Source organism: Malus sylvestris, chromosome 14 (assembly GCF_916048215.2).
Source record: "Malus sylvestris chromosome 14, drMalSylv7.2, whole genome shotgun sequence".
Lineage (NCBI taxonomy): Eukaryota > Viridiplantae > Streptophyta > Magnoliopsida > Rosales > Rosaceae > Malus > Malus sylvestris.
Window position 1 is genome coordinate 638,603 of NC_062273.1, and position 20,482 is coordinate 659,084.

General features: G+C 35.8%; 2 protein-coding genes across 3 annotated transcripts; one reads left to right on the top strand and one right to left on the bottom strand.

The window, feature by feature from the left end:
* Positions 1–4,277: 4,277 nt before the first annotated feature.
* LOC126600081 (FH protein interacting protein FIP2-like) lies at positions 4,278–10,374 on the bottom strand. Its single transcript, XM_050266601.1, has 11 exons — positions 10,207–10,374; positions 9,546–9,655; positions 8,957–9,091; positions 7,808–7,963; positions 7,301–7,384; positions 7,087–7,133; positions 6,924–6,997; positions 6,646–6,704; positions 6,394–6,453; positions 5,046–5,126; positions 4,278–4,462 (listed from the first exon to the last, which is right to left on the bottom strand). The coding sequence occupies exons 1-11, from the start codon at positions 10,250–10,252 to the stop codon at positions 4,409–4,411; spliced, it is 906 nt and encodes a 301-aa protein (XP_050122558.1). The 5' UTR covers positions 10,253–10,374; the 3' UTR covers positions 4,278–4,408.
* A 3,013-nt stretch (positions 10,375–13,387) lies between these two features.
* On the top strand, positions 13,388–17,716 carry LOC126600079 (uncharacterized). Of its 2 annotated transcripts, none has more exons than XM_050266597.1 (10): positions 13,388–13,618; positions 14,028–14,292; positions 14,565–14,666; positions 14,858–15,027; positions 15,192–15,325; positions 15,433–15,610; positions 15,854–16,427; positions 16,581–16,693; positions 16,796–17,039; positions 17,229–17,716. In XM_050266597.1, exons 1-10 carry the CDS (start codon positions 13,392–13,394, stop codon positions 17,460–17,462), a joined length of 2,241 nt encoding a protein of 746 aa, XP_050122554.1. In that variant the 5' UTR covers positions 13,388–13,391; the 3' UTR covers positions 17,463–17,716. The 2 variants fall into 2 exon arrangements, with proteins under 2 accessions (XP_050122554.1, XP_050122555.1); XM_050266598.1 differs by having other exon boundaries at positions 17,218–17,375.
* Positions 17,717–20,482: the final 2,766 nt, after the last annotated feature.

A 20,482-nucleotide genomic window follows, 5' to 3' on the forward strand; every position in this document is an offset into this window, starting at 1 on the left:
GTTTTCGACAGCAAGTATATCAAAGGTGATATGGGTCAGTTACTCAATAATTAAACTGCTTTAGACTATTCTTGCGATTGGAAATTTGTTCTTGAAGGGACTAAACTTTTGCATGAGGGTACTATGTGAATTGGAAATAGTAAAATGTAGTCTTTTTGCTTCATATGCTAGCTGCCAACTCTCCGACTTGTAGCTTATTATTGTTACGATGATGGTTGGGCAGCTCTTACTTCATATTGGTTTAAGCTTAATATTGATGGTTGTAAGAAAGTGAAATAATTATTATATTGGAGCAGGTGGTGTTTTAAGAGATCTTGATGGTAGATTTCTGAGTTTTGCGCCAATTTAGATACATGTGAGATTCTTATGGTTGAGCTATGATGACTTTATTTAAGCTTACAATGGGATGAAGATTAGGATGGATAAATTACTAGTAGAATCAGCTTATGCACTTGCATACAAGAATTTTGTGACGAATAGTTTAGTGAACTACAACCTTAATTTAGATTTAGGCAATTTTTAGTTTGATAATTCTCCTCTTCAGTTGATTTTGTTCATGAAAATTGATTTGGAATGTGTCGGTCTAAATTTATTGTTGAATAATTTAATCTAGACCATTAGATTTAGCATCGTTTTTCAAACATAAAGAAAAAAAGAAAAATAAAAGTGAAAAAAGATAATTTGTAAAAAGTCTCTTCCATGATGCATCTTTAGACTTTAGATATCCCACATCTGTCGGATGCATCAGTTTCTTTTTTTTTTTTTTTTTTTTTTTTTCTTGGCCGAAGACTCTGTCCTGAATCTGGAATTACGGATCGATCCTTGCTAGCGATGTCGACCGACGTAACATCAATACCTCCCACTCTTCCTCCTTGCGGTCAATGAAGGGTGTCGACTGCAGAGATTAATAGACTAGGAAAAAACCTTGAGTCGAGGTGACCGATAAATTCGTAATTATTTATGCAATTTAATTTTATTTGGTGTGAGAGCTATTATAGTAGATTATCATATAAACGTCCTTACCAAATGTTTTTATAATTAAAGACCCTAGGAGGTTCACATTCAATTTCTCTCCAATCACCTAAGAATCGTAGATCATAGAGCAGACGGATTCGAAAATACAGGCCATTTGAGAGAGAGATATATATTAAGGCGTGAGTTGTGTAATGAGTCAGTGTGATAAAATAATAAGGATCGCATAATTTAAATTGAATTGTCTAAATATTTGGATCATTGTGCTTCGGATGCATAAACCCGGAGATGGATATCATTCCATATGTGGAGGTAAATATAATAAAAAGTGTTTATGGAGAAAAGAAGATTGAAGAAATTAAGATATGGAGATGTACAAAAAGATAATATCTTCATCCCTTTTGGCAACACTTGGATAAGCAAGAATCTTGAATCATGGAGAAGGAGGAGTAGATTGAGGCAGACCCCCCGCTCTACGATGGCCGCAGAACACAAGTTCACGTGCTGCTGCTGACACCTGTTCTCATTAAAGCTTCAACGGCTCCTTACATAACGCCATATTCAATACAATAATGCATCACTAGTGTTAGTATAGTATCTCTCTCCTCATTTTCTCTTACTTCAATCATTACGGTTAAATCACGTCAAGATTTTATTAGCATTTGTCTACACATTTTATATGTATGAACACATTTTTTTAGAAAATGAGAATGAAAGAGGGAGAGAGAGAATGTGGGGGGGAGTGAGATGTTTTTGTTTTTGGTTTTTATTTTATTTTTAAATATTAGAAATATTTTAACAAGTTTTAATAAAAAACAGTAAAATTTAGACTTGTGAAATTATATTATTGTCTATTATTTTTTTAAAATAGAAAACTAAGTTGTCTTTTCATCATTTTTTTATTGACAAAGAGAATTTCATCAATTAATAGAGATATTAATTTTTTTATAAAAATAACAAAACAAAATATAAAGGGGTGTGATATCAATATACTATATTTTACTTCTCACACACCTTTTTAATTTTTGACCATCGGATTGAATAAATTGAAGAAAATCAACAGACATAAATTATCAAAAGTTGAGTGAGAAATAAAATGAAATGTGTGGATATCACATCCCAAAATAAAGTGTAAAAAGAGAGAAGGAAAGTGAATGAAAATAAGCGATGAGATAATCCTGCTCTATTTTTTTACATATACTTCGACAAAGTCATGTGAATCGAATCAAACTTCTCTATGTATCAGTGCTTGACACGTGTACGGTCGACAACTTGCCGACATATTTGGAAGCTTAACCATTTCTAAGAATCGATATCACAACATGCTACCGACCTTTTTTCAATTACATATTTTATTTTCAATCTTCTTCTCATCACCCTATGCTTTATTTTACCATAAATTCTATCACCTTTCTCATTTTAATACTTTTTTTTTCAACCTTCTCATCCTACAGCGTATACAATATTACAATGATATTGACGTCTATTTTCTAATTTAATCATTTAAAGATCGTATATGTAAAAATTAATTAAATTTAAAACTGTTTGGTCATTTTGCACCTAATCGGTTACTCATTTAATAAATAAACGGTAATCATGACCATGTAAATCAAACAGTTAAATTATTTTTGGTTGATTCTTTACAAAGTAAATCTAACTTAAAAAATTAGACAGTTTCGATTATCAAATATCATAAAATCATATAAAAGTGTGAGAAAGTAGAAGAAAAAAAATACAAATGAAAAGGTTGCTAGTTTCGTCTCCTATCAATATTATTTCAGTACAACAATCATTTTGGTCGAACATTATTTCAACATAGCAATCATTTTTTTTAGGAAAACTAATAAAAAAAAGTTTGAAAACTTTGAATTTAAACGATAAAAACAAAATAAATATTAAAGTAAATAGTATTATGATTGACTTTTTAGTGTAAAAATGTAGTTTTTCGTTAAAGTGAACAATTCCGTGGGATTTTCGTTAAAACTCCCTTTTTTTTAAAAAAAAAGAATCGGCCAATGACTTCGCCATAACAATCTATCATTTCGGAGATTGAGAAGACTCATTGAAGCATTTTTGTTACACATACTTCTTGAGTGCGTCATCGATTGCACTCTTGTGAGTATCTCTTTCATTATGTGCAATGAGAACCGAAAGACACTAACATGTGGTGAAACTGATCTTTCTTGCTTTATTTGTTACCGCGTGAATTGCATTTTGGGTCCGAGATTTATGCCAAACCGCATCATTTTCCTCCACACAAACTAAAGCCAACATCTTCTACTGACTTGTCTATTTCCCACTCGCCCCTTATGTGCGAAGTGAATGTGATGCACTGTGGTAAAAAAAAATATAAAAAAAATATAAAAAAATATAAAAAAATAAAAATGTTTAGGGCTCATGTGATGAAGTTTGTTGAGATTTAGAGTAAATTGTAGTTATGATTTTTAACTTTAACTCAATTGGAGCAATGGCCTATCAACTAAAAATTCATTATCATTGGTCCATCAACTCATCAAAACGTGCAGCTATGGTCCCTCAACTAAAAACTCATTATTATTGGTCCCTCAACTTTAATCAATTTGAGAAATGATCCTTTAACTTTAAGCCAATTGTAGCAATGGTCCTTCCAACATAACTTGTTTTGACAAAAATTTTGACGTAGTTGACGAAAATGACCATAATTACACACTTTGATGAGTTTAGGGACTAATTATATAAATGATTATTCAAACATAACTTATTTTGACAAAATTTTGACGAAATTGATGAAAATGACTATAGCTACACATTTTGATAAGTTGAGGGACCAATGGTAATAGATTTTTAATTGAATGATCATTGCTCCAATTTGATTAAAGTCTAGGGACCATTGTAACAATTTACTCTGAGATTTAGGCTCAAAATTGAAAAATTCTCTCCCACCGTTAGTTGTTTCCCACCGTTAGTTGTTAGCACATGAGTCTAACATGTGGGACTAAAAAAATAATGTTAGCCTCACATATAAGCTTCACGTGCTAACAATTAACAAATAGTTTCGTTTTAGCCTCATATGCGTGACTCACATGCTAATTAACAAAGAGTTGACGAAATTTTCAATTTTAGGCCTAAATTCTAATAGACTTCATCACAAGCGCTTAAATCCTAAATTTTTCACCACATGAGCTATTTTCCAACTACCCTATTTAATCCAATTAGGCCACACCCAAATAATGGCCTATCTGGACAACCTAATGGAGTCGGCCTATCCAAGATGAGCTCGGTCCACACATTTTCGTTAGACGGAGAAATTATTATACACAAACAAATTGGACAATACTTTGTAAAATTGGGGAAATGTTGGGAGACAGAAGACGAAGGATAAAATAAATACGTTATTATACACAAACAGAAATACAAACCCCCAGAGTATGTAAAAATACAACCATATCATTCAATTTCATCTGGTTGCTCCAAGCAAATTTGCACCATCAAGCTTTGCACCTTCCAAATGCTGTTCAAAACATAAAATTAGAGTTACATCCTCAACTCCATGCCAGCAGAAAGGGCCTATTCAGTTGACACACCTATCAACTATCATACCAAATTACCAACAGAAAGGGCATTCTCTGTGCTGCAATTTCTACACTGGAATGTTACGATAATGCACGTATACCGGACATCCGAACTTCAATTCAAGGGAGGGAAATAAATCCTAAACTCATTGTCCAGTTTTAGTAATTTAGGGGCCAACAGTACCCTTTTCGTTTTTTGCTTTTCCTTTTCAATTTTGTTTTCCTCCGGTTAGAGATAGATAGGAAATACATGAACGAATAGAGAGATGAAGAGGGACAGTGGGAGGGGTGAAGGAAAAATCAAGGAGAATGAATGACAGAAAAACTCCCTTTCTCCCATATACATATCCACTCATCACCCTTCTTTATATCTCCCTTTCTCCATATATATATATATCCTCTCTATCCCTAACAAAAAAATGGAAACTAAAAGCCAAAAACAAGAAAAATACCAAACCCGCCTTTATTCAATACATTTTTTGGTTCTAAAAACAATAATCAAAGTAGAAGTTAATTCATTACCGTATCTCGAAGATTCACTTGACGTAAATAAGCTCGTTGAAGGTTTGCATCCTTCAAATTGGTATTACTCAACTTGGCACCCTAGCATGCAAAGAGACAAACCAAACAAATAAATTAAGGAGAGGAAGATATGTTTATTTTCATTTAAGATTCATTTCCTTGAACAATAATGCATTATAAGATGAACTGCAAGATTATTTTCTGTAAAATTCAATTCGTTTTTATGCAAACATGGGGTGTTTCTCCGAAACAGCCTCTCATGCATGTCTGACTGAAGGCATTCCTAATCACATAATAAAACACAAGAAATAAGCAAACCAAATAGGTGTTACACTTGATCTCCCATAATTGAGACCTCCTAATTCTCAGATTGCAATGAAACTCATCCAAATTCCAACCATATAAGTTCCCTAAAAGAATGGGAGATATCACTTGCATAATTGTGGTAAGGTTTTTTACTAGTTTAAAATTATCAAACTTTTTTCTTATCGAGTTGAAATGGGTTACCCGTGGGTTCTAAACGTGTGATCCGATAACGACCCAAGTAGTTAACGTGTTGAGCCAAAACCCAATATGTTTGTGTCGTTTTGGGTTAGGTTAACAGGTCGTGTAAGAAATTGTCATGTCTACTTGCATTATTTTCTACTTTACTAAGTAACAGAAGATCTCACTAGATCGAAAGTGAAGATAATTCAACAGATATCTCACATTGTTTTTTTTTTTTAAATACCTTCCACCACTCACCTTCAATAACTACGTAGTGCAATCACCTTGTGTATTTTCTGACACACCTTCGATCTGATACCAAATCTAATATGATGGACTTGTTGGTCGTATTCTGTTCACTACTTAACACTAGATTTTCACTACCAGCATTTATTATGTTCATTTAAACATGGAAGACCTATTCACCACAAAGTGATCCAACCTTCACTGTTAGGGATCTTTCTAAAGTATCTCCCTTCCCTAAAGGTGAAACAAACCAAGAAATGAAAGAACCTACCTTTCATTATTATCTCAGACCAAACAAAGAAGTAGAAAAAGGCTCAATGTTTCGCTAAATTGGTAGAAAATGAAAACTATTTTCATGGTACTTTTTTTCCTAGATAAAAGAGAACGCAAGATATCTCCCTTCTATTGCAATGTATTAGCAAGGCCGTGAAGCTGTGTCCCAGAAAATTTAGAATTATAATAAAATATGTAATATGGCAATTCATACGCTTTTTCAGAAGTCAAAATGGATATTGAGTACTCAAATGAATTTATAGGAACTCTTATAATCTCTTAAGCATAATATTCATACTTCAGACTAAGTTTTTTATCTTTTGACACACAACCTCCACTTTACCTTCAAATTTGCTCCTTCCAGAATAGCTCCCTCTAAATTGGCATTTGTAAGATCAGCATTCTGAAAAATTAAGAGCAAGAAGATAATGCATCTCAATCCATAAGTACCAAATCCTGAGCCTTTCATTAATCGACATAATATGTGCATCTCAAACAAACAGTTACTATCTCATTAATGGATGTTCTAAAAAACCAAAAAGGGACAAACTACTCAGAAACAAGTGAACTATATTCCAATTGATAAATGCAGAACCTGTAGATGTGCAGAACGCAGGTCTGCCTGGCAGAAGCTAGAATCTATCAAGCATGCATCTGCAAGAGAGACAGAACACAATTAAATGGAAAATGAATATTCTTAACTCTTGGTAAACGAGAGACACAAGCTAAATCCACTTTAGAAAATGTTAAAATAAAATATTTGAAGTATACATGAACAGAAACATATGCCAAGGAATATAAGGCAACATGATGAAGGAACTAACAAATAAGATAGTAAAACATTATTAGAAAACAGAATGCAGAAAAGTTTGCCTTGTAGATTTGCACTCTTAAGATCAGCACCAGGCAACAAAGCTCCACGGAGATTTGCCCCAGTAAATTCACATCTTTCCTAGGCAAAATATAAATGCATTAATCAGGCAACCCATTAATAATGTAATATCATCACTAATTGTAAGTTTATTAGATTTCATACTCCCGCAAAGTTGCATTGTGAAAGATGGCACCCTCAGCATCGGCATCCTGTGACAAAATATAAAAGCCTCAATAGTCATGTGCTGATCTTATAAAAGAAACGAAAACCATATACGCCAATGAAAAATACAGTGAGACTTTCTAACAAAATAAAATATGTAGAAACAGCAGTTGTTCTTAACAGACCAGACATACCATGTATAAATAAAGCTTACCTTGAACTTAGCACACTGAAGATTTGCACGTGAAAAAAAGACGTTTTTCAAACATGCATAGCTGAAGTCAACCAATGACAAGTCCTGCAATTTCATGGATCAAGTAAGACGACAACGTCAGAGACACGGTATCAAATAGATGGATTATCAAGCATCTTTAACCATCCAAACATTATTTCATTTAAATTCATAGAAGGTTCAAATAATTCATCAATGCTTACTTTCATGTAAGCAACTGGTTTCAACATGCTAAGGAACTTTTGATTCTTAAATCTTAAAACAGATTGTAATAGATGTTGTTTAGCAAATTCAAAATAATTTTTGGTAAAATGGAAATGTATAGATCTCTTAGGGGCTTCATTATGTGCCTGTAATTCTGAAGCTAGGTGTTCTAAACAGAAATAGCTTCTTCTTGTTTGTTTTTTCAAATTTCTAGAAACCGAATTTTACAAGGCACATATCGAATTCTGATTTATTTTTTTCAGAACTGAGAACCCGAGAAATTACCAATTTGGAAAGGTCAAGGCCAGAAAGATTGACACCTCGAAACCGCACTCTGTCAGACTGTATACACTTGATGATATCAGTCCGTGTTAGTTCTGTATCTAACTCTTCATCCTCCCTCTTCGTATTTAGAACAGCATTTATTCCATCCATCAGCCCCTGATAATTGATTAAAAAATTCACAACATTGTTGATGAAAGATGACTGTCAAATGAAAAGAGGCAGTGCTCATCCCTAAATATGGCAGGATATGGGAGGAAGGAAAGCGGATAAAAAATGGAGATGTTTGACATGTAAATTCATTAGTATATTGATGCATGAATCTCAGGAACAGGTATAAACTCCACTACTTAAACAAAGTTAAGAGATATACGGAAAATGTTTCATCCAAGTTGAATAGTTGCAAAGCGAATACTGTGAATCTGAACCATTAACTACTTTGATCATTGCTTGAATATATGGTCCAGATTCACTGTAAGGAAATTAAGATTCCTATGTTGGAGATTGTCTCAACAAAAAAAAAAGAATATTACCCATATATTGCAAATGCACTTTCAATTGTAATTTTAACAATAATGACCTATCAGAAACCAACATTCATAACATTATGCACTTGAGCTCACTGCATAGAGTTAAATGTAAACAGGCCAAATGACCAGGATAAAAAGACAAGTTGGTAACCAATACATTGCTCCCATGAAACACACGTGATTCAAAACAAAAGGATTATCATTACAATTTACAAGCATGGAATAAGGCCCTTTAAAGAGATCCATGCATAAGAGGTCGCACTTAGTGCGATGGCAAGTGCCTTCGCCCATGAGCGGTAGGTCTCGGGTTCGAGACTTTGGAGCAGCCTCTCCATAAATGGGGGTAAGGCTAGCCGACATTCACCTCTCCCAGACCTTGCGTAAAGCGGGAGCCTTGTACACTGGGTACGACATTTTTTTAAAGAGATCCATGCATCTGCTTTTCTGCTGCCCTACTCTCTTTCAAGCCTAGTGTACAATTTTAGCACAACTAGGACATTTTTTAATCCATCGGTTAAATTCACTGAACAAAAATTCACTATCTGAGTAAACTACAGTGCAGCCCATTGATCACGATAATAAATAAGAGTAAATGAGTATAAAAACGTAAAACCACACTCACAAGAAGTTGATAGTATTCAGCCTCCCTAAGTAGTTCTGAATATATTGAATCCTTTAACGTGGGAACAACGCCATCCCTCAACCAATTAAGGATGTGCCGAAAATGTTTGCCATCCCTATCAAGAAACACATATCCCTACAAAAAAGCCCGCGAGCAGATCATCATTATACAAATTGAAAAGAATGTTTAATTCATAACTACATAACAATAAATACATTAAAAATTAGATTCATGTCCAACTATTTAGGATAACCCTTCATTGGATCCTATATGAATCATATTTTCAAACAAATCACACCATACTGTATTTTTCCTAATTACTCCCTTGTCATCTCCTTTCGTAGCACTACCCTCTGTTTTGATTAAGTCACTCTTCCTAACCAGCGCATTCACCGGCCTTCGCTGGAACACATCGAGGCCACAATAGATGGTTCTCTCTATGTCTCCACTCAGTGCCATTTCAGCCTTCTTATACATGATCATTCAAGTACATAAATAATTATCTAACATCTGGTCAGGTTGTGGTGGGGAAATCAATAGTCACAATGGAAAACTGTTTAAAATGTGTCTCAAGGGCAGAAGTTTATACCTTTTCGGCATCTTGACATAGACTATGGCGACCACTGAACATTGCAGCAAGCATCGAATCGGGCTCACGATGAGTCAAAGTATCAATAGTAGTACAAAATTTCTTTCCTCCTGGTAACAGACAAAGAATGTATCCAAATCATGTTGCTAATCCTCGAGCTCTATTAAACTACACCATAATAATAAGTTTCAAACAAAACCACTTCAAGAGCTAAATAAATTGGAGAAAAAAAAACTCCCCATTGATGCACTTGTCATGCTCTAATGATTCGTAGTTGTGAAATTTCTTTGGTGTCATTTTCTCATTACAAAGTAAGATGTGTTTTAATCCAAAGTACTGGGTTTGAAGTGGTTTTTCCCTAAAATGTAATATTATCAAGGCTTATAAGTTAACAGCCCAATTTTGAATTTTTGACAACTGCAATCAGTCACACATGCACAAACACACAGATTGCACAAATTGCCTCACCAAAACATTCAATTGGTTTTACTTATATTGCTTGCATTTTCTGAGCAAATGAAAATGTAGGGTTTCAAATTCCATTTGAGAGCGATCAAATCGATTCAACAACAAACTTTCTACTGTAAGAAACAGAAAATTGAAATTAAACTGGATTGGATTGGATTACAACAGAGAGAGAAGACAAAGGGAGGTGACTGACCGATGTTAAGGCGAATCAGAGAGGAGGAATCGGAGTCCTTCGTCATTGATTTGGGGGCTCCGATTTGGGAATCCGCAGGAGCATGTACTTCAAAGCTCGGAGCTTTGTGTTTACGTTTCGGTTTTCCGAATTTATGATATTCTAGGTTCGAGTTTTGCAACTCTTCTTTTACTTGCCAAGCGAGAAATAGAATAAAGATTTTTTTTTTCTTTTCTTCTCTTCTCAATTTTACTTATTTATTAAAATTAAAACAATTCCTAACAAAAATTAAGATTAAAACATAAAAATGGAAACTGTAGGTCTCATTCTCTATTGTGCTTTTTTTAAACAATTATGGCACGTTTACGTAGCTGTAATCGGAATCAATTTACGGAATTAGATTCCGATTACGGGATACACTTTTGTTTACGTAATTTTTGATAATCAAAATACATGTGGGGTCCACATGAATTAAGGAATCCAACTCCTAATTTTGAAGGAATTGGACTCCCTACATGAGGAAGGTATATCAATTCCTTGACACTTGAGGAATCTGGAATGGATTTCTTCTACCAATTATGCCCTCACTTGTTTCGTATTATCCCAACATTGCTCTTCATTTAACACTCATTATGCCATCTTTTAATAAATAAATAAAACCTATTTACATATTTTTATATAGATGAATTTAATTAAGAATTTAATTTAATTTATTAGTATGAAAATAATTTATTTATGTAAGGGCAATTTAGTAATCAACCTAGTTTTCATTTGGATTAAAGTGAATTAGTAAACAATTTATATGGATTCAACATCATTTCTACCATCTTTTAATAAATAAATAAAATCTATTTATATATTTTTATATAGATGAATTTTATTATATAAATTTAATTAAGAATTTAATTTAATTAATTAGTATGAAAATAATTTATTTATGTAAGGGCAATTTAGTAATCAATCTAGTTTTCATTCCGATTTAAGTGAATTAGTAAACAACTTATATGGATTCAACATCATTCCTACTCCGATTCCAGACAGTTTTAGTAAACAATTTTAACATGAATGTGATTCTGATTCCACCTCATTTCAATTCCTCTTGAATCCAATTCCTTCTCAATTAAATTCCTCTCAATTTGATTACGGATTAGTAAACACGCCATTAGTGGTACGAGAGAGAAAGTAAGGAAAATGGAAATAATTTCAACATGTTTTGTTTTTTTGTTAGCATTTTAAATTTTATTTATTTATTTAATTTGAAGACTTAAAATAATAATATTACGCATGAGAGAAAAGAATATGCATAATTCACTTCTTTATGAGAAATGGAGACATTCCAACTCTTGAGTTGGAGGTGTTTTTTTGTTAAGAGAAAATTGTAGCAGGTCTTCAACTTTAGCTTAATTGAAGTAATGGTTCTTTAACTAAAAATTCATGACCATCAGTCCTTTAACTCATCACGGTCATTTTCGTCATCTCTGTTAAAACTTCCATAAAAATAAGTCACGTGTCACGCAATGGAAATCTAAATGAGGAAGTTGTAGAAATGATTTATTAACTATAACTTAATTGAAGCAATGGTCTCTCAACTTTAACCCAATTATAGCAATGATTCTTCCAACATTCGTTTTGACTGGTTTTTTATTTAGTTACTTTATACGAAAATAACTATTCATTTTGGCCCACTCCACAATATATTAAACCGTTTAATTGGTAATCAGGTCCTTCTTTGAGGATATTCCTAATAAAACAAGCTCACTCAACTTGTTTATCGATATTATATTGTTTATTGAAAATAGTGTGTTTATTTTGGTCAATCTTAAATAACTAAAAACTTTTCGTCAAATTAAAGTTTTGTAGAAATGATTTTGAATGAAAACCTAAAGACGAACAACACCTATTATACATTATGAAGTAGACACAAATGAATATCTAGTACCATATTAACTTGTTAGAGCATATTCAAATGAGATGTCAAAATATCTAAATAAGGAATAATGATGATAAAAGATAGTAGCAATGTTTTTCAACTGAGAAGCCAAATATAATGTGGCATGACATGGAATGATATATCTTCCTCTTGTAGAAGCTTCAATTTTTTTTAGTTAGTAATTAGATGTTTTTGTTAATTTTTTATTGGATTAAAGCCTTGCCTTTTAATTTCTTTTCATTATACCTTTTAATTCATTTTCTTTCATTATTAATGCAAAGAAAATAAATATGAATTTTTATTTTATTTTAAAAATTTGACATATCGCATGGAGAAAAACTTTAAAGCTGTTAAATTTAAATTTTAAGCTTAAAATTTGACACCTCCAATGACCGATCCACAATGGGGTCAATGGGGTCGCACGACCCCTTGGAAGCCATGGAAACAACCTTAGAGACCCATTGGAGCTGCTGGTGCGACTCCTTGGAGCTGCTGGTGAGACCCCTTGGCTGCACACCAAGTGTTCGACTAAAGGTCTGAAAGAACCAAGGATGCTGTCAAGTTCAAGGTTCGGTGCTCCAAGTACCTTTACACACTTTGTGTGTTTGATTCCGAGAAAGCCGACAAGTTGAAGCAATCTCTTCCTCCAGGTTTGAACGTTCAGGACCTTTGAACAAGGATTTTAAACCCGAGTACAAAATTATGCGGCCAAAGAAGGGCAGGAAACTAGAGGAAGAAGACCAAGATGGCAGCATAATATTCTTATGCGTTTGCACCAAGGTTTGCTGAAGTCGAAGATGTCTCGATGGTAGATAGGATCTGACGACAGAAATCCAAACAATAGGCTTATTCATGTGAACTGATGATGGTCGTATAGCCACCAATACAGTTCATCAATGTACAATAAGAGGAGAATATTTGTTTGTAAACGTAACAGAGGGAGTCACCTAGTCGGTAAATATCTGAAACACGTCCTCGCCCATAGCTTCTTCCTCCAGGTATGAAATGACGATATGCATGCCGTTTCTGTTAAAAAAAAATTGCGCGCTGCACGCGCTATCCTTATTGACCCCCCAAACATTATTTCCTGGATCCGCCACTGGACACCTCCTTTAAAAATGATCTTAATAACTTAATTACCAACTAGCTAGCAATGGAGTTGAATAGGGCCAAGAGTGTGGTGGGTTTCTAATTCTGGATAATTGGGCCCAAGTACACCCGTCAGCCTCAGTGAAACGAGCAACGTGCAACAGGTGGGTGGAACAGCAACTGCTGCATGGCCAGCCAAACGTGGCAGCTCCATGCAGAAACACATCTCAGCCTCTGCCTCTCCATCTCCTTCCTCCTTCCTCCTTCCTCCTTCCTCCTTCCTCCTTCCTCCCTATTGAAAACCAAACAATCTGGTCTAATTTCTCCGCAGATCTGCAACAAAACAACAATGTCCACAATGAGATTGAAGCATTTGTCCTTCATTGCAAACGACGTCGTACAAAAATGCGCTTTGTAAGTCCGTTATATATAATATGCAATTCATGTATATAGAATCCATGTTGTTCAAATCCATGTCTACTATATATTGTTCTTCATATATGTTGTTCATATGAAGAACAATATATGGTAAATATATTTGTTGTTCTTCATATGCAATCTCCTGTGCACCTGCAAATATTGTTATTCATATTTGTTGTTCAAATCCACGTTTACTATATATCTTTATATATAGATGAGTGTCTTTTTAATACAAATCACTATTCTACTTTAAACTAATATAAACCACGCATGTCGAGGGCACAGGAGAGAGCACATCTGTTTTAGCCAAACCAATGGGGCTACGTCTACATCGTGTGTATCTGCATGCTTTGTGATTAAATCCTGTTATGTGGCTATATAATTAATATTATGTTACGTGCAGGAAACTGGAAACTCCGGTGGATAAATTGGTGGAGGAATATGAAACTACATGGAAGACGGATGAAACGGTGCCGGTTGGTGCTAATAACAACTGTAATAGTTATGGGAGGAAATTGGTAGAATTTTGCAGCGCCAAGGCTCTGCAGAGTAGTGACTTGTGCAAAACCATTGAGGAAAAGATTGCCAATGGATTTTTTAGCCGCTTCACTTTCGACATGATGCTCGCTTGGGAGATGCCTACCTCTGCCGACGAAGAATCTTTTGAGGTAATTAACTATGTTTGTAATTTGATTGTTTCTTTTGATACCAACGGTGATTTCGCTAAGCCACATGATCATGATGTTGAAGTGAAAAATTTGGTATTGAATTTCTCCACCATATTTACCCTATAATACATTCAAACATAGCTTTTTGGGTTTTTACTCATGCATCCCGGGTTCAAAACTCTCATTCTCCTAAGTTATTGTATTAGCTTCGATTCCCCTCATTCTCTTAATAATAATTTTTTTTTAAATGTCACGTTTTTGGGGTTTTGCAGGAGTGCGTAGCGAAGGAGAAAGAAGAGAAAAAATTACCTGGAAAATTTCGTTTGGAGCAAGATGACGTCCCTTTGTTCTATTCAGACCTCATGCCACTTCTTGTAAGCTATATCATTTCCTAAGATTTAATTTCGTTTTGTAATTTCGTTTACGTACGTAGAGAGATGGAAAGTTGGACTGAACTAAGTTATAGGTTAAAGTAATGGTCGTTGCTCGAACCCTAATCTTTTGTTCCTCGTTGCAGTCATAATTATGTTTTGTTTCTATTCATTCTTCACCTACTGTCTGGCAGGTTGATAACGAGAAAGATGTTGGAGAAGATGCATTTGTTTGGATGGGGTCGCTGGTTCCACTAGTTACAGATGTTGTCAATGGGAGATTTACCTTTGAAACTTTAACGGCGTCTACAGGAAACCGGCTCCATTTTCCATCCTACAACAAATATTTAAAGGAAATTGATAGGTGATGCATCTATAACCATATATTTCGTTTGTATGATACGTCGACGCATACTCAATAAGCAGCTAATATTGTTAGTGGCCCTCTTTAATACCTTAATTGAACCTTCCATTTGGAATAATAACATGTTACAACTTTTCCCTTTTTGTACTGTTTTGATTTTACAGATGTATAAAACATTTAGTAAAACATGCAAAACCGAAGGGTGTGGAGCTTGCAGACGACGAATTCATTTTACACGTCGAGGGAACTGCTAGCACACAGCGAGTAGTGCGCCACATTGGAGGAACAAGTTGGCCTGGTTTGTTTAGAAAAGAGAACATTGATCATCTCAATCTTATATGTAGTTTCTGTTCCCCATAATTAAGCAATCGATTTGATATGGCTAGCCATGCATCGGTATTTCAGGTAGGCTTACACTAACAAATTACGCACTCTATTTCGAGGCTTCTGGAGTATTAACGTATGAAGATGCTCTTAAAATAGACCTTACAAGGGATGTGGAGCAAACGGTGAAGCCAGCTTCAACAGGGCCATGGGGTGCTCCACTTTTTGACAAGGCTATAATTTACGAGTCTCCTGAATTGTAAGGACATATACTCTGCACTGCATTCATATTTTAGTCTAACCCAAAGCACCATATAGCTAATCGATCTATGTCTCGCTTGTGTAGAAACTAGTATTTGACACACTGAAATACCAAAATCTTCGCTAGGGTTTCTAGTCCTCCTGATGCCACATCAACCAAACAGAAACACAACCACACGAAGTTCGTTAGAATCTTGATATTGTTGTTATAGATTAATGATTTGTTTCACCAAATTTGTAGATCAGAGGGGATTATTCTGGAGTTCCCTGAGATAACAAGCTCTACAAGGCGGGACCATTGGCTTGCCCTCTCCAAGGAGATTATGTTGATGCATCGTTTCCTAGCAAAGTATGAGATAAACTGTCCGATACAAGCATGGGAGATGCATTCAAGGACAATCCTAGCAATAACAAGGCTCCATGCAGCAAGAGAAATGCTGAGAATATCACCCCCTCCACCAACAAGGTTCTTAATTTTTTCTTTGTTCGATGAGATACCGAAGGGAGATTATGTCCTGGAGGAGCTTGCGGAGAGTCTTAAGAAGGGAAATAGCGGGCATCCATGTAGTGCTAGTTCAATCCTAAGGAGCATGAACTTGTTAGAGTCAATGATCATCTCAAGTTTAGTTCAAGAGACAGAAGTAGGCAGCAGCGAAAGTGCAACCCCAACTCCAAGCGGTCAAGTCGAAGACAGTTCCTTACTAGAAACAGCAATTAATCAAGCAAGAGAGGAAGAAAAGGAAATTGCTATTGCCAAAGCTACCACAAAGGAACTTAAAGAGGAGGGAATCAGTGAAAGTGCTACTACCTTTTTGGCAAGTATCTAACCCCGTCTATATCACTCTAGAGCAACTTCCATCTATCCAACGGCGGAAATATCCTTGTTTATATTAAGCTTAATTTTCCTCCGCACATGTACCTTCGCAGACATCCTCACTACAATCATCTGACTTCGTTTTATTGTGTAGGAGCTACTAAGGCCCCTTAGGAATTCAGTGCCTTGGTTTGAAGAAGTACTCGCATGGGAAAGACCGTCAACCACTCTCACTGTGGTTTCTGTGGCTTTAATAGTCACCTATCAGTAAGTCTCGTTCTCTATCTAGCTGCAGTGCTACGTAAGCTTAATAAAATTCGAAGTTGGTGAATGAGACTTAGTTAAAAATAATTTCTTCCTGATATGCAGGGAGTGGGTTGGCAAAGCAATAGCTGCTTTCTTCATTTCGCTGGTTGCAAAGATGGTTAGAGCAAGACGGCAAAGACTTGATATAAAATGCAATGAGATAGTCGTGTGCACCGCCTCGGACCAGAGTACAATAGAAAGCATAGTGTCTGCTCAACATGGAATGCAAACTGTGCATGAGATGGTGCAGATAGCAAATGTTTCGATATTGAAGTTGTGGTCCATATATATTTCGAAGGCTCGCAAGGTATTTATTTATGCAGCCAAGCTATATGTTCATTTCTACAACTCACTATGTGCATAACTTTAGTAGCAACAGTCTGAAAATACTCTTAATTTCGAGGCTCAAATGTCGCAATGCTTATGTCCTGCCGACTTTTTTCATGCATGTAAGAGATTGATCAATCCAATTAACAAACTTAAAGTGTTGTTGCAGCATGCAAATGCGGCGATGGTGTTGTTGAGTGCCATCGCAATATTTTTGGCGGTGGTTCCGGTGAAGTTCATTATAATGGCAGCCATAGTTTGTTGCTTCTCTTCGACATTGGCATCAAGAATAGGTACGAGTAAGGGGGAGAACCAAAGCAACAGACGACTAAGAGAATGGTGGGATTCAATTCCAGTCATTCCTGTCCGTGTTGTCCAGACTCGAGAGTCCAAGACAGACTAAATAAGTCTGCTTCCGACTGCAACTGCCCGAAATAGTTTCCGTTGCGCTTCTGCATCCGGTTTGTCGTGGATTCCCCAATTTCCTTTCGACATTGCGGTATATGCATACAGAAGAAGGGTAGCTTGCATGTGTGGCCATGTGTAAATAAATATCATCATCAAGACCTATAGATTATAAATGAATGTTGTTATTGTCATACTTTCATTACAGCAAAACTGGTAATGTTAATAATAATTGAAGTATCGGTCTCTGAATTTTAGTCGAACTGTGAGTTTCGGTCTCTCAGCTCAATATTGGTCCTTGAATTTGTCATAACGTGGGGCAATGGATAACAGCGTCGTTACAACTTTCATCTAAATTAAGTGTTTAAAGCGGCAATAAGGGACAAAAGTTCTACTGAAGTTAATCTAAGTGACCATTGTGTCACGTTGTTACAAGTTCAGGGTCTAATACTCACGGATTTTCTCTTTGTTCTCATCGTTCCAATTTTTTGCCGACCATTCTGCTCTTTCTGGTCATCAAAGATGAACTACGGCAGTCAACAGGTCCACATTGTATGTGAAACCTTCGAGTTCGAACCAAACAGAATACCAAGTTTAGAGCAAGAGGATCTGTCATGTCATGTCAAAAGCAAAGTATTCTGCCTTCCATCAAGTTTAACGAGCTTTCCCTCTATTCTGATCTACATAATAAGAGTCGCTTGCCGTCCATCCCATATCGTTGCTTGTTACTCACTACTTCAGCACCATTTTCCTACATTCTCGCCTTCTCCAGGTCCGGAAGATCTGTAAACAATCCAAAACCGGGGGTTAAAGAACCGTGAGAAAGAGATGCAGATGCAACACTTTTAACATTTCCAACACTCTTCATATGACTCACTCTAATTCGTTCCACCACCGACTGAAACCAGTGTGCCACCACATTATCTTAGTAAAAGAAACTTTGCGGAACTCTTCGTAAGGACTCAGCAGCAAAAATCACCAAATGCACTTACTTCTGTAAGATTAACTGCGACTAACATCACCAACGGACAAGGAGGAAAAATACACTTACAGAGCATTCCATAGTGAGCGGACGAAATCACCAGATAGTCCTGCTTCTCTCCTTTCGATCACTCACTACTCGGACAAACAACAACAAGCGCATGAACGAGAAAAGGCAAGACATATGATTCTACTTGCCAAACTAGAGCCTTTACATGGGCTCATATATCTTAATATGTTTGATCAAAATTCCAGATAGTTCACAAGACACAAGCTATCAACTTTATGCCACCTTGGGCTCATTTTTTCACATTCCATCCTAAATAACCTTCCCTATCCAAAAATTCATTTCGGCGGTTCGCTATTCACCTCAAAATCACAAATTGGTTAGACAAAATCATAACCAGATGAACCCCATCAATCAAAACATGATAAAATTTCGAAAAATAAACCAATACCAAACAAAAAGCTAAAACAAAACAACCCAATTTACGAAAATCGAAACTTGACGAACAAAAACAAGTTACAAGTCTCACCTTCCTCGTCCTCGTCACACCATTTGTGTTCGGGTAAAAATTTCTCTGGAGAAGGCTCCTCGGACCTCAACACAGCTTCCCAAGGAATTGGCACTTTGGATGTGTAGTCGGGCTCTTGCTTGTTGATGTGCTACAAGAAGAGAACAAAGTTAGTTATGAAAGGTGCCTTTGTAGGGCCTTAGGTGTAGGCCTTGAGGCTCGCAACCAAAACTAACTAAGTGATAGGCGTGCCACTGCTATCTTAGTATAGCAGATGTAGAACAAGTGTGTTTTAAGTCGATTACTTGCACCCCAAGTTACTCAAACTTCTTGTTATGAAAGGATTGTCACATATGGGTTAAGTCTGCATTTTCTTTTTCTTGCCTTGTAAACAAGGACTTTTAATTCATGATCTTGTATGTTCGAATGGAGGAAGTCCAGAGTCCTTTAAGTCATTTGTTTGGTTCTATATTGCTCTTAATGAAAACATATCCATTAAGTTAACCAGATCCATATACAAATAGGACTCTCAAAATGACAACACAGGTGGAAATGACTTGAATACATATTGAAAGGTATACTACACAGTAGTTCTACTAATTCATAAAACAAACAAAGAGCTTCGGGCAAAATTTCACCTTATCTAGCAAGATTGAACTTCTTGCAATTACTTCTCTTTGAATTTACAGGGTTTATATGCTAAAGAGGGATGGATGGTAAACAAGTTTACACGAGGAAATCGATACTACAACACTAAGGGAGGTAGCAGATGTAACGACCCAAAATTTCTAATTCGGAAGCTAATTACTAAGATAGGCCCCAAATTCCTTTTCTTAGCAAATTTCACTAAAAGATTAATCTCAGGTATTTTATTATGGCTGCATCTAACCTTATCGTTAGACTGCCTACGTACCCTACTAAGGAATTAAGTCATTCGTAGTTCATAAATTCAATTTCTAACTCATTTCCAAAAATCATTCAAGTGACTAACAATCACTAACTAGGTTCAAACAAGTGAATCACACCAAAAGCATATCAAATATGGTTTCAGAATATCAAAATTTGCTTTAAAAGATGGTATCGGCTCACTGGCCACGCGCCGCCGTGCGTGGCGGTTTCCGACGAACAGAAACCCCAAATTCTGACTAACTCTCAAAATTACCAAATTTTATAGGGTTGTAGATTTCAATGAGAAAAACAACTTTCATACCTGGGCCAAAGTCCAATTCTACCGGGAAGTGGCCGGAAAATCGCAAGAAATGGCCAGGTGGCCGAAATCTTTCGAGCCTCGCCGCTCCTTCATCAAAGGTCCGATGACCGTGATTTTTGTCAAGTTTTACTCCTGCTAGGAAGGGCTACCAACACCAGGTGGTGCGCCACCATGATCGTTACCGGAAATGGAAGTAGCTACCCTAGGGTTTTGTCGGGCCCGAAAGGTTCTTATGCTCCATTCGTCACACATGATAACCCATAGGTGAAATTAAGGTAAGGGCTCGACTGGGTTTGAAGAGAGGAGTAATTT

Bases quoted from the DNA above. Each gene is read 5' to 3' on its own strand.
- LOC126600081 (XM_050266601.1), bottom strand. From the start codon at position 10,252: ATGACGAAGGACTCCGATTCCTCCTCTCTGATTCGCCTTAACATCG. The intron at 7,964-8,956 runs GTGAGTGTGGTT...ATCAATTATCAG, and splicing joins CTGAATACTATCAACTTCTT to GGGCTGATGGATGGAATAAA. The intron at 6,998-7,086 runs GTATGAAATCTA...TGCCTAGGAAAG, and splicing joins CACAATGCAACTTTGCGGGA to ATGTGAATTTACTGGGGCAA.
- LOC126600079 (XM_050266597.1), top strand. From the start codon at position 13,392: ATGGCCAGCCAAACGTGGCAGCTCCATGCAGAAACACATCTCAGCCTC. The intron at 13,619-14,027 runs GTAAGTCCGTTA...TGTTACGTGCAG, and splicing joins GTCGTACAAAAATGCGCTTT to GAAACTGGAAACTCCGGTGG. The intron at 14,293-14,564 runs GTAATTAACTAT...GGGGTTTTGCAG, and splicing joins CCGACGAAGAATCTTTTGAG to GAGTGCGTAGCGAAGGAGAA.